Genomic DNA, 17,216 nt, shown 5'->3' on the forward strand with positions numbered 1-17,216 from the left:
CTGCAGGAAACGTTAAACAGTCTTATTTTCACGGTGGACAAATAAAAAAAAAGGCTACACTATAACTGAATTCTGTATATAACTGTATAGTAGTAAAGTACTGGTAACTAATAACCATGAATACATTTGGTTATGGCAGAGCTGTGATGATATAATGCAATGAATTGTGTGGTACATTTTTCCTTTGCTGTATTCCTTGAGCGCAGGCAATATAAATACTTCCTGACCAAGAAAAGAGATTTGATGATTCAAACACTGAATGTTCATCTTATGGCAAAAGGAAGGTTGAGTGTTCAAATGGTGAAATGGGATTTCAAAAATGGAATAACACCATCCCAGCCCTACCGAGGGCCCCTTCCTTCCTTCCTTCTTTCTTTCTTTCTCCCTCTCACGCCCTCTCCATCAACTTCCGCCTCTTCATGCTCGCAGTAACCACTCGAGTCTTCAAGCGATGGTTCTCCTTGTAAGTTTAAAACCACCTCTGTTTTCCATACAATCACTTTTCGAAATCTGCCTCTTTTTCTTTCAGATTAGTAATAAAATTTTTTTAGTATAATTCCAGTAGATGACACGCCAGGGAACTCATATATGCTGGGAAAAATATAACAAGTGTGTGTGTAACCATCAATTTTGCACAGTCTATTAACACTATTACACAGCTTCTGCCAGAATGATGTTATAGGACACTTCAGCAAGACTTCAAAAACTCATAGACAACAACCGTTACATCATTTCATTGGAAACTTGGCCCCGGTAATACAAATATCTCGGATAAAAAATTATGAGTTTATCACTCGCTTTTGAAGTTATTTACTTTCTTGACAGCACCGATATAGTATAGATAATCGTAATAATTCTGTGTCTGTGTAAGAAATACATAAAAATAAATAGTTTACATTTAGGAATTTTTCTGAGAACTTGACAGCTTCAGTTTTACTGAGCATAATTCTGAATTGGGAAAATTAAACCTTGTGCAGCAGTTTGATCTTGATGTTTTGTACGTGATAGGTGATCAAGTTAAAGTTCCTATGACTAACGAGAAGGAATACTGAGCAACACTATTTTCATTACGATATCTATAAAGAAATAAATATAAAAATGTAGACCGTTTATCAGTGTGATGTAAAGTGGCTTGCTTTCACAAACATAATTCTTTTATATATATATATATATATATATATATATTATATATATATATATATATATATATATATATATATATATATATATATATATATATAATATATATATATATTATATATATATATATATATATATATATAAACACTAGTCTCAGGCCCTAGGTTTAACAGTAAATAAATATCTACGGAAATAAAAAGGCGAATGAACGCAACCCGAATGACTGTACGAGAATCACGCAAACTTGTATATACTCCTTGTTTTCCTGACGGACGCTCTTCCTGCAGAGAGCCCAAGATGGAAATGTCGTCAGATAATGCAACGTCACAATTTTCTCTGATAGGCAGAAGGAAGAGTTAGATGCAAATAAGGTTTGCTTTTATTAAAAGTATCATACACTGTGCGACTTGCAACAACTCAACTGAAGTCGACACATATGACATATGTTCAAAATAAATATCTTACTTGAAGGAGTCAGAATCAACATCACAAGGGGCTTTCATAATCTTAATATGACAGCCACAAGCAAAAAATTCTCAAACATCGTTAATAAAGTGCAGACAACAAACATTCGTCATAAATATGATTCATTATTTTGCCACTGGCCGCTGTAACACATGAATGTAAAACTTTAAATAACAATATATGGAAATCCACTCATAAGAAAAAAAAAAACTTTTTCTGCATGTGCTGTGCAGTCAGTAAGTCTAGAAATGTATTACCTAGACACAAGTGAAAGATACTCTACGAAAGCACGAAATTATTTATGTGACTGCAAATGAAGCTTAAAGAGCCTTTCCTCACCACACTGAAACGGGCAGCAAGGACATGAAAGCCAGCCATGACAGTGAGTCCTTATGTGTTGATTATAAACATTTCTGTGCTTAGTCTTAAAGGAGCACTGAGCACAAGTGTACGTTAACTCTCTTGTATGAATCAGAACATGTTGCGACAGGATGGAATTGTCCCTTGCCTGGTACGGGCAGTGAGGACAGGCAAAGGGCCTTTCTCCAGTATGAATTCGGCAATGTCTTATGAAATTATACCGTTTGGTGCATGTGTAGAAACACTGAGGACACTGAAATATTTCCTTTGACCTTCTGCTGTTGCCAGAGGTCTTCGAGCTTTCAGACCATGCCTTGTCATCCATTCGCTTGTCATTTTCAAGCCATACCTGCAAGAAATGTGGCCACTTAATAAAGACATCATCTTGACATTTTTCAAACAGCAATATTTTTCTTTACCCCAAGTCATGATCTACTTCTGATTTGCCCACTTTGATCAAAAGAGAAACATGTATAATATCTGATAAAACACCAACAAAAATCACTCCATTATTTACCTTGATATGAAGAGCAGAAATAAAATGCTAGAAGTCATGGGATGGAATAGTCCTAGTCATGAGCTACGCAACTGTACACTGTACCCGGTGATGGTACAACCATCAACTACTTTCCCAAATTATACTTACTTGACAAGATAAACTCATAAAGCAATCTGAAAAATTCCTTCTGTCACTGAACAGAGTAGACAACTATGAATCCTTTTCACTTAACACTAAAGGTTATTTGAACCGGCATCACAGAGCAATCAAGATATACGTATGATTACAAAGGGTCTGCACAACTGACTGGAAAAAAGACTCGGAGTGGCTCTGGGAGCAAATGTGGGAATGTGCGAAAAGACTGTTTAGCCAACTCTCCTTTACAGAAGCGAAGTGTGAATGAAAGGAAAAAATCGTTGAAACTAGTGACAGAATGTTCTCATATTATATGCGACATAAGTATAACTGAGTGAGAAATATAGAAATACATAGAAGCGGTAGAAAGATTAGTGGTACAAGGATGTTCAGGAGTATTTTGAGAAAAGAATGAAAGATGAACGTGTTGGGAAGGAGGAGTTGAAAGTGTTAAATATAACTCAAAGATGAACGTGTTGGGAAGGAGGAGTTGAAAGTGTTAAATATACAGTGTGAAAAATGTATAGGAAAGGGAGGAACTTTACATCCAACATGGGCAAGAGTGCATGCAAGAATGAAGTGAAAGGCGAGGCATGTGATGGAGGTCCTATGCACAGATGATGATGGGCTTTCTGTGAAGGCTTCTTAAGTAGCTAATTTCTATCACGACAAAGAAATTTAAGCGGGAATGTGTCATGGACCAATGTCTGGCTTCAATTTTTTTTTTTATTTCAAGGCACCTCGTATTAAGGATCTGTATAAGTGTATTCATATATATATGTATATATATTAAATTAATACTACATATATATATATATATATATATATATATATATACATAAATGTACATATAACATGTGATATGTTTATCAAACAAGAGACTGGGTGTAGGTCCTGACTAGCTTTTATTTTATTTCCAAGCCAGTAACAAAAACTTGGAAATAAAATCAAAACCAGTCAGGAGCTACACCCATCTCTTAGTCATTCACCTGTGGTGATGTGATATATATATCATACTATATATATATATATATATATATATATATATATATATATATATATATATAGTATATATATATATATATATAATATATATATATATATATATATATATGATATATGATATATAGATATATATTATGATAAAATCAACCGCATGGTCAGCCATTTAAAATTTAATCGTACTGTTTCATACTGAAATCTAATCCTCAACCCATGATTAGCCTATCAAAAGAATTTTGTAGATCTGAATTTCAGTCAGAATGTAATGATCAGTTCCCAAACCCTGGCCAATATTCAGAAGTTTACTGAATATATATGGCAAAACATTTAAGAATTCTTACTGAAACCATGGCCTAACTTACATACAATCTGATGAATCTGGGCAATAGTCCAAATCTCTTGAAATTGTCTTCAGCCAATGGAAAACCTCCAAAAATAATTCTAATAGACCTGGTTCGCATTCAGTGTCTGTTGACCTGTCCCTGTTGCCTCAGGGAAAGCTCCCAAAAGCTTAATGGAACTGGAGCAAAGACAGCACCTTCGAGGACAGGTCTTCACCTCGCAACCAACATTCCAAGCGAATTAAAGGATCGGGATCAAAGTCAGAATCTAATGAACTGGTTCTCAGTCGCTGGTCAACCTTGAAGAAAGTGTAACAGATACAGATCGTAGTCAAAACCAAGCGAACTGGTTCTCAGCTAACGGCCAGTCTTAAACCTGAATCAGTCAAAATCCAATCAAATAGTTTTCACCATATGGTCAGCCTCCAAAAAATTGAATGGAGTGAGGTAACATCCAAATTTCAATAAACTCTTTCTCGAACACCTCATAAAAGATGAATAGATATGGAACAAAACCAAGGATCCAATTACTGTACCAGGTTCTCAGGCCAGAGCCGGTCGACCTTCTGAAAAAGTTTAATGGATCTGGAACAAGGTCAAAATCGAATAACACATCCTCAGCTAATGGTCCACCTAAAAAGTATAATATGTATAGGATCACAGTCATAATAAAATAAAAAGGTCCTCAACACATGACCAACATTTAGGGAGTTAAAGGATCTGGATTTTAGTCAAAATAATCAATTAGTCATCAGGAACTTCATAGACTTTCAAAACAGTCAAAACGTAGTGAACTGTTCCTTCCAAAATAAGTTTAATGAAACTGGATTGAAGTCAAATTGTAATGGCATGGTTCCTATCCCATGACCAGCCTTACCAAAAGCGTTTTAAGGCCCAAGAAATAAGTCATAACCTTGGTGCATACTATCGTCTTAAAAAAAATCTAATAGTCGTCATGAAAGCATGAAAGACAAGTAACAAAACCTAAATAAAAAAAAGGAAATTTTTTTGGTAGTTACAATCAAAATGATATACGCAAAGTTTTTCCCACTTCTCCCCTTGCAATGTACGACATATAGGTAAATTACCTGAAGAACCCCGCCCCCCACCCATTACAAATCATGCCCAGTTTTGTATCATCAAACGAGACTGCGTTAAACGGTGAGACTCTCGGTGGTTTACAGATTTTCTGGCTACTACAAAACCTGACAATGACACCGTCCTACTCATACATTCCAATGTGTAGGCAAAACTCATTTTTTTCATAGAATAAGTTGTGACGCATCTTCGTGTCAAAGGTTTCGTAAATAAGGCTGGCAATACAACAGTAACTGGGCTCAACACTGTCAGTATTTAAGGTAGAGCAGACGAAATAATTAATGATTAAATACTGAAACTTCGTTGAATAATGAGGGAGAAGTACTCGTTGTGGGTCACGGAGACAAACCACCCATTACAGAACGCCTGAAACCGAGCAGTCGTCAAGAAACAACTTGTCAAACGAGTATGGAGTCATTCTCTCAAGTTCATGAAATCCCACTACTCCACGGGTGAGACCTACTACTTAGCAATTTTCTTTACTGTATGGTTCTTACAAATAGTAAACCAGACTTACCACAGCACCTACCGTTTCCATTTTCCTTCTCCCAGTCAAAGACCCTTCATATAAGACAAACAGATCATTTTCAGTGGAACATCAGGTACTCGGGACAAAATTGCTTCGTAAATCCATTCAACTTAAAAGACGTGAAAACTGACGTACCCTTTTGAGATTCATATCACGCGTTGAAACTTCTGTTAGTAACACTAAAAGAAATATGTATCGGCAGTCAAATTTCTTGAAGGACAAGTTGAGTTACCAAATGTAGACAATATTTGCGGAAACAGCTCTCAAACTAACGCCAGTTTCAAGTAAGGTGCCATTTTCATTTAGTAATATATTATGTCATCAGGCAAGTTCGAAAAATAAATACACACCACAATAGTTCTCAGATCCGTTGACTCTTAATCCTGGAAAGTTGGAAAGTCCCACTTCAAGAGATTTTTCCCCAGGAATATTACAAAATGTGCATGTCTTTTTGTCACAGTATGAAGTATACAATTTGCTATACGTACATTTCTTTTGTCTAAGAAAATGGCTGTGACATTCATATATGACAAACTATTTAGGCAAAATACTTTTAATTTATAATTGCTTGAAAGAAGTGATCGTTATCATTACATAAGATTTTAGTTTTAGATTATTTGCATTAAAAATTCTCAAGAATCATCTTACATTTCAGAGAAACTCCCTTTTTCCTCGCACACCTTCTGTACATATACTTCCATTGCCTTCCATTCTTATCATTTATGCACAAGAATTACAATAACTTAAATTTTTAGTCACTGGTAAATTCTTTTCATATCAACACTGCACTTCTCTCTCTCTCTCTCTCTCTCTGCTCTCTCCTATTCTCTCTCTCTATATTATATCGAATATATATAACTATGATATATATATATATATATTTAGTATAGGTAATATAATAATTATATATATAATATCTACACACACACAACACACGTTTTCGCTGCACTAAAGCTGTCAGTGATTCATTTAGTGAAACATAACTTAACCATAAAAAATCTAAGGAAGAATGACGATATTTACTGCTATTGTAATCTCCTTTATTAACCAAATACAAATCATGTTACCAATAACACTTACATCTCTATCAAGACGAAAAGTTTCAAATAGGCTTAACACCTAATTGCATTCTATATTCTGTATGCATGTACTACAGTACGCCAGTACGTATACATTTTTAATTAATAGCTGCTCGTAACAAATGTTTTTATGTTTCTATATCTAATTCTATGTAAGTATATGGCGAAGTGAATGAATGGATTTACAATAAACCTACGAAATGCAGAATGGGAAAGAAAAGATCAACTCAAATTTCCTTAAGTTTTCCAAAACTTTGAATATGTATCAATCAACAAACGTTACGTTGTCTTTTGATAGCTGTATTTGTAAGCACCCACACAGCACAACCTTAACTTCCCGACTCCCTGATATTTTCAAACATTTTCTTCTTCCACAGAAACCTCTCAAAGTACAAAACAACAAATGAAATTGGAAAACTCCTTTCACAAAGGGGAGTTCGAACTGAAATCAAGCTGCTGAAGAGTACGTATGTATGTGCACATGTATAATTTGTGAATGCGGCCATTATAATTCATATAAAGCCTAATATTCATTATGGTTTGCCTTATCCCAGCTCTATATTTTTAATAACATCCCGTACTAGTAGGTATAGTATCTCTATGACGTCTTGGCGAACGTACTTTTTTTCAAAATTCACGTAAAAAAAAAAAATACTGTCGTAAAAGGGAACTTGCTAAACCCCCACTTTTCTGCACAGAACAACGCTCACCTCCGCATAAGAGCATATTGACATTATCACACCACGCTTTATATAGTTGATGGTAAGTAAATAATTATAAAAACAAAGCTAAAAAAATAATGCATTCATTCAGTGTCATCAAACCATCAGTGGATTCGGTGTCATGAATTTATTTTTTTATTTTTGCGGCTTAAAGATTCACGAGAATATTTGGCACAAAAAATTGGGGAAGTCTCAGAAGCAAAAATATGGCACTCTTAAGCGGGTTGGGCCAACTCTTGATAGTCCAAATAGTGAAAAACATGTCAACACCAGGGTCAATTTATGGAGCTCACCCGCGTAAATACTTGTCTGAAGACTTCAAACAACAGCAGAAAACTTGAAAATTCACTAGAGCGAAAAAATAAATGAAATCTGAAATTTCTCTTACGTTAGGGTTAACGTGCTCCAGTGAAATGCCATGTCAACGAGTGCACCAGGCAACTGGAAGTTGCGAATATCATGTGGTACACATTTGATTTGGATTGCACAAAATGGTTACGGTACTACCTTTTCACAACTGAGATACGTTCATTTTAATTCCATTGAAAGTAAATAAATAAATACAAACACTTATTGCGACTGTACTAAAAGATCCGCGACAAAAACAGACGTTTCAAATCCTCTCTGTGCACAGCTGCGAAACGACGCCTTGCACAATGAATGATCCGACCAGAAGGGAAGAAATCTCAGCCCTGTGTTTACAGATGGGTGTGTAGGTGACTTTTAATGCTGCTTCTCCTCGTGGCACGGTAGGGGCAGTAAGGACATGAAAACGGTTTCTCGCCCGTGTGGGTGCGGTTGTGCTGCAATAAATTCGACTTATCTCCGGTTTGGTAAGGGCAGTGTTGACACCTGAATGGCTTGACGCCAGTGTGGGTACGGTAATGCTTAACGAGATCACCTCGATTAAGGGTATGATAATGACACTGCAAACACTGGTAAACTTTGGGTGACTTTCTTCCGTAAGGAGTGTTCCTTGGGGGCCCCGCTGCCACTGCGCCACCTCCGGCGGTAGGAGAAACCACAGGGCTACTGTTATTTTGCAGCCACACCTGTAGAATAATGGCTCGTCTTAATAACTTCAATATTAGGTACACGTCAAGATTAAATATTTTTAGAATGGACTAATACAGTAATCAGATTAGGAATAATTAGAATTGCACCACAGCAGAACAAGCTTTAATGTACTTTTTACATCTGCAGTTTCTAAGGTCATCTACATATACATATACAGGAACACTGACACACAAAAGCTACAGATCATTTCTTGCAGGGCTAGACTCAAACTTAAGACAGCATTACCTCTAACCTTAATACGTTTTGTAGTATGTGTAGCCTAATAGTTACAAATATCGCAAGTTACATACTGATATCAAAATACGGCATGGGTATCCCTATGGTGTCTCAATACTTCAAGGTGTGTATAATAACTGTAGTAAAAACTATATACTTCTCCAAGATGTCTTCAACTGAAAGAAAGGAGTCTTTAAACGTTTCTGTTTCACTCCTGATCATTTCAAGCGGATAGAAATCCGCTCTACCTCAGTACAATTAAACAGACATTTCCACCTTGGGAAATTGAAACAATTACATTTGCATGCTCACAAAATGAGCTTGATTAGTTGTTGCATCGTACTAAACTGTGAAAATATCAAGCAAGCCCTATCGTTACAATCTTTAGCCTTGTCTTGGGTCACACAAATTCAAAGAATATCTTCTTACAAAATTGCTACGTAAACTTGCACAAGGCTGTTCTCAAAGGCCAAAACATAACCAACCTACATACCGCACATAATGGAAATGCTTCTCCCAGTCAAAGGGAAGACCTTTTATGCGAACCAAGACCATACCTCATCGAACAAGTCACCAGTTAACGTGCACTTTTTCTGGTTTAAATATATAAAAAAATATCTGGTAAGTTTTCAAGACGTAAGGGTATAAAATACACGGTCTTCAAATCTCTATTTAAAGCTTAGCAACATTCAGTAGCGCTACATGTTCAATACTTGTCATCAGAGAAGCCAGTAAACTTCACTAGTTGACCGACACTAGTATACACTGAAAATATTAGTTAATTTATTCCCACAGCTCTCATGGAGAAAAACATCGCAGCTGTCTGAACACCATATATTATATATATATATATATATCATATATATATATATATATATATATATATATATATATATATATAGATATAATATATATATATATATATATGATGAATGACTGGTAAAAATGTTCTGTTACAACAGAATTCCATCTAATAAAAGGAGCCCATAAAAATGCCAAAATATAGAAGTAGGTACTATATTTCAGAGACTGCTGTCTCTCTCTTCAGGTAGTTACGAATGAGAAAAAGTACAGAAAAGGCGGTATTTATAGTTGTTTCACTAGGTCACCCAAGTTGATAATTTCTCTTTAATCTTCTTAAGCGTTGGTTGAAGGAAGATTTTATCAATGATATCCGAATCCCGAGCGCCCTTTGTGATGTTCATTACCTTTCTTTGTTTAACCATTTGGCTTTTGTACCTGCATTTGCTGCTATAAATTATACATGACAAATTCCAGTTTATTCTGTGGTTCTGGTTACTTATATGGTTAAATATACCTGGGCTCCGTTGTCCATACCTAACTGACCGTTTATGTTACATTAATCTCTGGAGATTAATACAACATAAACAGGAAAATCACTTCTCCAGAGATTAATAAGACATGAACAGTCAATTAGGGATGGACAACAGAGCTCAGCTATTTTCAACCATGTGAATAACCTTAACCACATGTATAATTTATAGCAGCAAATGTTGGTACAAAAGCCAAATGGTGGAGTCGGCCTTGATTAAACAAAGAAAGGTAATGAACATCGCAAAGGACGCCTGGGATTCGGATATCATAGATAAAAAAAAAAAATAATCTTCCCTCAATCTACGCTTAAGAAGATTAAAGAGAAATTATCAGCGGGTGTGACCTAGTAGTAAAATGGCTACCTGTGGATGCATCTCTTGGTATAAATACCGCCTTTTCTGTAGCTTTTCTCATTCCATACTACCTGAAGAGAGAGACAGCAGTCTCTGAAATATATTAGTTACTTTCTATGTTTTGGTGTTTTTATGGGCTCCTTTTATTTTATTATAATATTATATATAGTATATATATATATAGATATATATATATATTAATAATTATTATATATATATTATATTAATATATTCATTAAGCTACAAATGTCATTTAATATCTAATTTGCTCTACTTCACAGTGATGTGATCAGAGTCATAATTAAATTAGCTACGTGCGACAAAAGCAATACTCAGTTCCCAAGGTTGAGGAGGGTTGATGCCGACTCCAAAACAACGAATACCTGTGCGCAACAGGGATTCGTAGGTGAGAGGCAGCATTAACTTATGTCTTCTCGTGGTAGCTGAGTGGTTATAGGTGCTTCACTGTATGTCCTGATTTCTGGGTTCCTAGGTTCGCGCCCAGGAGCTGACGAAATTATTATCAACTAAAAATTCCCCTTCAGTTTAATATGAAAATATATTAATTATGAGGAGGAGCGAATTAGATATTAAAGGACATTTGTAGCTTAATGTGTATATATGAATCACCGTGATGTGATCAGACTTTAATATATATATAAAAACACTAAAAATATACCAGATTTTATGGACTGACCATAAAAACAACCAAAGCTATGCAAATATAAACTTTTAAACATATTAACTTATATATTTAACTAGGGTAACGTATACAGAAAGAGAAAGCTACTCTGCCGGTAACTAAATATCTCCCATTCGTAGAGAGCAAGGTAGGTATATAGCATTCTATATACCTTGGTAGAGAGAGCACTTCCCATGGGTACATTAAGTCTATTACCCGACGCAACAGAAACATGGGCACTGATAAGGATAATGGAGATTATGAAAAGGTGTGACCATGGAACGTTAAGACACACGGCAGGAATAGGTCAAGATCATATTACAAAAGAGGAATTGGTGAGGTGAAAAAAAGTCTGAGGTCTCAGAGACAAGGTAGTTTTGACAGACATAGTTGATTAGGGAAGCAGTATAAACGGAAATAGCAGGTTAAAGAAGACCTGCAGAAAGACAGGAAACCACGGAAATCACAGCACAATCTGTTCACATTTAGTAAACAGCAATGCATTCACACTTACAATTCTTCCACATCATCTACACAATCATCTTCCTTCCTTCTTGACACCATAAGTTGATTTTACTTAAAATGATTTTCCGTCCTCCCTCTCTATTCTACTATTCCATCACAATATTTCTAAGGCCTCTTCCTCCCATTCTGCTGCTAACACCAAGGCATCCACATTTTTCCTGCTCCTCTCATCACTTCAGATACGTATTGTCATATTATACAGTACTCATATTTCAATTAGCGATAGCTTGTCTCCCATTGTTAAATTTCTTCTCATGATCCTCTAGCTTATGACGTAAACTTTTCCCAAGCTACTCGACCCGTGGTTGCGTCATGACAAAACTATTCTCCGTCACTAAGCCAAACTAGCAAACGTTAATTGCAGACAAAACTGCTGCAACCTTTCCTCTGGCATCATCTCACAGACTTTCGTAGCTCGCACCAGCAAATTTGCTTCTTTACACTTTCTACAGCATATGACATTCATTTGTCTTCAGCAGGTCTTTGCTGCACCACAGTAGGACATCACAGATCTAGGTAATTTTCAACCGTATTGTGGCCTCATTTGTCATGAAATGAGATTAGCAAATGGTTGGAGATGAACAACTACTGAAAATGCTTTACCATATAATGCATATGGCATAAAAAGGGAGGCAAAAGTGGTGGTGGTGGTGGTGGTGGTGGGGAGGGGGGGGGGGGGAGGGGGGGGGGGGGTTACTAAGAAATAAAGTTCATGGAGTCCTACACTGCAGGACTATGCTACCGAGTAAGGTATGTGCCGTGATCATGCCGTACGACGCTAAGGCGCCAAATGGCATGGCAACGGAACCACTCACTCAATTTCAATTTCATCCTCATTTCCTTACAACTATCAGTTAAAGGCTGCTTCCATCTGAATGATGGATGATTAGTGATATGTTGATGTCAGTGTTTAAATTCAACCACTTTTGCAGTAATAGTAGCTAAAATCTGCCTGTACAAAATCATGTAAAAAGGCTTGTGGTGAAACTATGCATCAAATATGGTGGACTACTTCAAAACCTGCAGCTCTGCTTTTGGCAACGACTCAATTGTGCCTCCTTTGCTTAAATCAGATGGTTGTCCAAAAGGAAACTCTTTGGCTGATGTGTTTCATAAGACATAAGTGAGGTACTTCAGTTTTCCAGTCCCATGAAATGAAGAATCTTGATGCTTGAAGAGGTCGCATTTCTTCCAGTTCCCACTTCATTACAGAAATCCTTGATGCAAATCATCAAATTCGTATGACTGGTCTTGACTTTCCTGATGTTTCCAACCACATTCATCATGAAGCCATAGTTTTCAACTTGGATGGATTAAGTTAAAGAAGCACCTTGGTATTACAAATGAATTTTTAACCACCGCTAAAAATGACCAAAGAAAGATCTATGCCGTAGAAAACAAGGTACATAGTTGCTTATACAGATGATGCTACTTTTTTTGCATCGATCCCATCGCCTGACTGTAGACCAGTATAAGCACAATTCATGACTCATATCGAGATTTGACTTAAACTGGTGAATGGTACAAATTATGGAGGCATGAAGATTAACCCTTACAAAGCCCTAGGATGGTTGTTAGCTGGCCTAGGCCACTGGATCCCGTCCAATCACTTTTCACAGAAGCTATTTATTTAAATAAAAGCAGCTGATTTTTACCTTGACAACTCATTTACGTCTGGGCTGCCTTTTCTTCATTTGCATAAAAAAATTGCCATATTATGAGTATCAAGATTTTTCAAAATAGCTCAACCATAAAACAATAGTATGGTGGTTTCCACAACAGTTACAGTTAACGATGCATCCGATTTCTCTAATATAGATCTATCTACTCTGAATTTTAGTAATATCAATGTCCCTTGTGCATTGTTCATATTGTTGTAAGTACTAACTTTAACACTGATATTATCAATATCAATAATCAACATATAATGCCTTAATTCCTGTTTAGTTGTGGTTTCTATCATTCATTTGCTTTCTGTTAATTGTCAAATGGGCATATCCTCTGATAGACATGCTGAATGTCATTTCTGAGTTTGAGTGATGATATTTCTGACCAATTTTCACTTTCAAAAAGGGAATCAAAATGGATGAAAGTTTGATATAGTCTCCATTTTTTCCCCTAATATGTGACCAACCTGTTTCTGCTTCTTATACGAGTTTAGAGGAAACTACATTCACACAGCCTCCCAACCATGAAAAGGACCACCAGGGGATGAATGCTGTTCTGTCAAAACTGATGCCTGTCCTACAACTTCCTAAAATATAACCTTATTCGAAGTGCCCTGAGGTTCTCAAGTCTGTCAAGACGAGTCCCAGCACTGAGGGGACAGTTTGACATAATTCCTCTGCGTTGTCTGATTACACCAGCTATTGAATTCTACAGGTGAGGAAGCCAGCAATCATCTTCATCCTCCTCATGTTCCAAGAGTAAGTCTATATTCACCTATGTGCTTGTGTCAACAACGACGGGTCAACCATGACAGTTGACAAAGAGAACTGTAGTTTAGAGCAACTGTTTGGGGCTATTATATGAGAAAGATCTGGGTAATATTGTGCACACTCTCCTGTATACTTGTGCACACACAAACTAACAAGACCCTAGAAATCTAAAAGGGAACAGAAGTTTACAACTGAAAGGAATAGATCAGGAAGATGGGGTCAAGGTGATACTTCATCAAGAGAGAACTTCCATCAAACTCAGGACTGCCTTCTAAATATATAGAGGTTATGAAATTGCATCAGTATTTCATAAATTTTTCTATTCATGGTACTTATATATCAAATTGAAAAGAAATTTGTACTTTTTCTAACATAAGAACCTACGCTTTCATACATGGGAGTACTCGCACTTGACCCACTTGGGCTGTTACCGCATCATCCCTGAAAAAACAAAATCCTAAAGGCAGGCCTATGGTCACGTGTGATCTGGATCAGCCTATCTTTATCTATTGTGCTTGCAGTCGTGTTAGCTTCCACTCACTTTCTGAGTCGTCTCACGTTTCAATTGTACTGTTAGGGTACAACTGTTGAAACTTTACATCCAGAGACAACACTATCATACTTTACCTCCTAAATCATTGCTGAAATCCCTGTGCAGAAAATGACCACACTCCTAAACCGTGTTAGATGTCTTGGTAGTCCACTGGCTTGGTTTTGTGAGAAACAAAACACTTATTTACTAAAGACTTAAGCAAATGTATAGCTATACAGTTCGGTTATCACTTAAGAAAATATTCAAGAATAATCTAATTATGAAACTGATGGTACGTACTCACTATTTCTTAAGACGTCTCTTATGAATTCGGCCTATTGCTGTGTTACCATACTGCCTTATTCTGAACACTAATATGTACAAACAATACCCATCATACAAATGCTTTTGGATAAAGCCCAGAGGCTATTAACTCAACTACAATCTTTCACAGACTAAAACGATACTTAGAAAAGAAAGAAAGAAAAAAAAAGAGTAAAGAGAAAAATATGACTACTTATGACAAAATTCCAAATAATAAATGATGCTTACCAGCTATAAAAAATCAGCTCATAAACTATGAAAATGAAGCACTGGGCTTCAATTAAGCACTGAAGCCTCTCAGTGTATAATGTTGCAAGGAACACATTTTTACATTTAAGAGGAATAACAATGCTCTTACCTAATATCATCTAGTTTACAGATGGACAACAACTCTCAAAGCACATAATGAAATGAGCAATGGATAGGATAAAAATGGTCAACTGCACCTTCTTTTTTTGATTATTGAAATTCAACTGTAACTTTACTTTAACTACTTTATATACATTCAAGATTAATGTCCCAATAAGCTTTCATTCACTAGCAATACGTACTGCATCTCCCAAAATTTGACATATTTCATGGCATCGCCCCCTCCGGTAACTTGCTAGGCTAAGATGCAGTGTGTATAGCGGTTTGTCAAATATGGTTTAATGGTATGGTACTACCTGTACAATAAAAATGGTGCAACTGTCCTAGAACACAACTAACATAAACTATGATGGAATTTAATGCTGAAAATGTCAAACCTCAAAGACCTGCAGAAAAGAGACCATCTCCCAATATTTTGTACAATCACATACAGTATGTACGTACTAGTCTTTTTATTCATAATAATTTCCCTTTTATCATTTAACCAATATTATTTGGAACGATCACTTTTCATCAACAACTTGGCAAATTGAACAAGGAACTTGAATGAAACATTTAATATCATTAATATGTATAATTACTGTGTACAATTTATTACTTAATACAATACAAAAATATCTAAACCTTCTATTACATTAAATATCAACTTGCCCTGTAAAGCACGGGCAGTTATAAAATACAAAATAAAAATCTAATTTCTTGGCAAATTTTACAAACATGAAAGCATGCATTAACATCTGGAGTTTTTCCAATGGAACTATGTCCTGGATTACTGGATACAAAACTGCAATCTATTGAATTACTTCTTAAAACTATGAATTCTAAGTCGATCACAATTTCTACAACAAAGCTTAGCTTTCATAAAATGAATTCTTCACCTCTGATGAAAACCAAACAAAGCAATAAGTTATGAAACAACTCCTAGTTGTCTAAATTAGCATATAACTGCAAGTGGCTGTATTAATATCTATTAATGACCTATACCTAGAGATAGAACTATGGCAACAATAAGCAATTATGTGGTAGGGTGAGCATCAGGGGCTATTGGCAAGGTAAATAACTTAATGAAAACTAAATAAAAAAATAATTTCAAATAATATTTATGGGAACTCATTGGAAATGTTAAATCAGGTAACAAAGTTGAATTTCAATGGCAAACCTTAGGATGTGCTCTGCTCAGGTGACTGGTGTTTAAGCATGTGAGAGACAAGAGCATTTCTCTGAGATGAACGGTAAGAACATTTTGAACAAGCGTACGGCTTCTCGCCTGTGTGTATACGGATGTGAACTTGTAGGCTATCTTTCCTGGCTGCTCGGAAGGGACAGTAGGGGCAAGAGAAAGGCTTCTCACCAGTGTGGGTTCGAACATGAAGTTTAAGGTTATCTTTGGATGCCGCACAGTAATCGCAAAATGAACAGGTAAATGGTTTTTCTCCTGTGTGAGTTCTAATGTGTTTTGTAATGTGATCTTTCCTAAAAGTTGAATATTTACAGTAGGGGCACTGGTGCAGCTTGCCGACAGTTCCTCTCCAGTTGTTCCTCGTACCATCACTGTTCAGTCCCACCTGTTGGGAACGCCTAACTTTATTATCATCATTACTCAAAGGAATACAACTACCAATCAAATAATGATTATAATAAATACCCTTTCAAACAAATGACTCGGCCTCACATGCTTTTATGACTAGAAATTTTTTGTCAAAAAGAAAAAACTACAGCATGCACTTTCATTTGACATTATACCTAAAGGGCTTAAAAATGACAGGTTCCAATCAAGAAATCCACCATCACCATTACAGATTTCAAATCAAACAGAAACATACAAAAGGTAACTGGACAGTAACGCAAATGAACAAATGAACTTTTTTTCAAAAGTAAATGTTTAAAAAATCAGGCTAAATATTCTCACCACTACTACAGATATTATTCGAACTGGAATAACTATCTACAACACACTTTTGACATAAGCACTACAAATACATACTAAGTAGGAAA

At 36.0% G+C, this 17,216-nt stretch overlaps 1 protein-coding gene across 23 annotated transcripts in view; it reads right to left on the reverse strand.

Annotated features, from left to right (window-relative positions):
- LOC135225753 (zinc finger and BTB domain-containing protein 24-like) overlaps nucleotides 1-17,216 on the reverse strand; it is a 526,510-nt gene that overhangs the window by 150,261 nt on the left and 359,033 nt on the right. For 2 of the 23 annotated variants that reach the window (XM_064265160.1, XM_064265157.1), the window contains one exon: nucleotides 15,776-16,786. The exons of 17 other annotated variants lie outside the window; for them this stretch is intronic. In XM_064265160.1, the coding sequence (XP_064121230.1) occupies nucleotides 16,382-16,786 (405 nt within the window). In that variant the 3' untranslated portion in view covers nucleotides 15,776-16,381. Of the gene's footprint in view, nucleotides 1-1,616; nucleotides 2,315-6,622; nucleotides 8,423-15,775; nucleotides 16,787-17,216 lie in introns of those variants that run through there. 4 more of the 23 variants (XM_064265188.1, XM_064265158.1, XM_064265164.1 and 1 more) reach the window with 4 other exon arrangements.

Source organism: Macrobrachium nipponense, chromosome 13, assembly GCF_015104395.2.
Source record: "Macrobrachium nipponense isolate FS-2020 chromosome 13, ASM1510439v2, whole genome shotgun sequence".
Taxonomy (NCBI): domain Eukaryota; kingdom Metazoa; phylum Arthropoda; class Malacostraca; order Decapoda; family Palaemonidae; genus Macrobrachium; species Macrobrachium nipponense.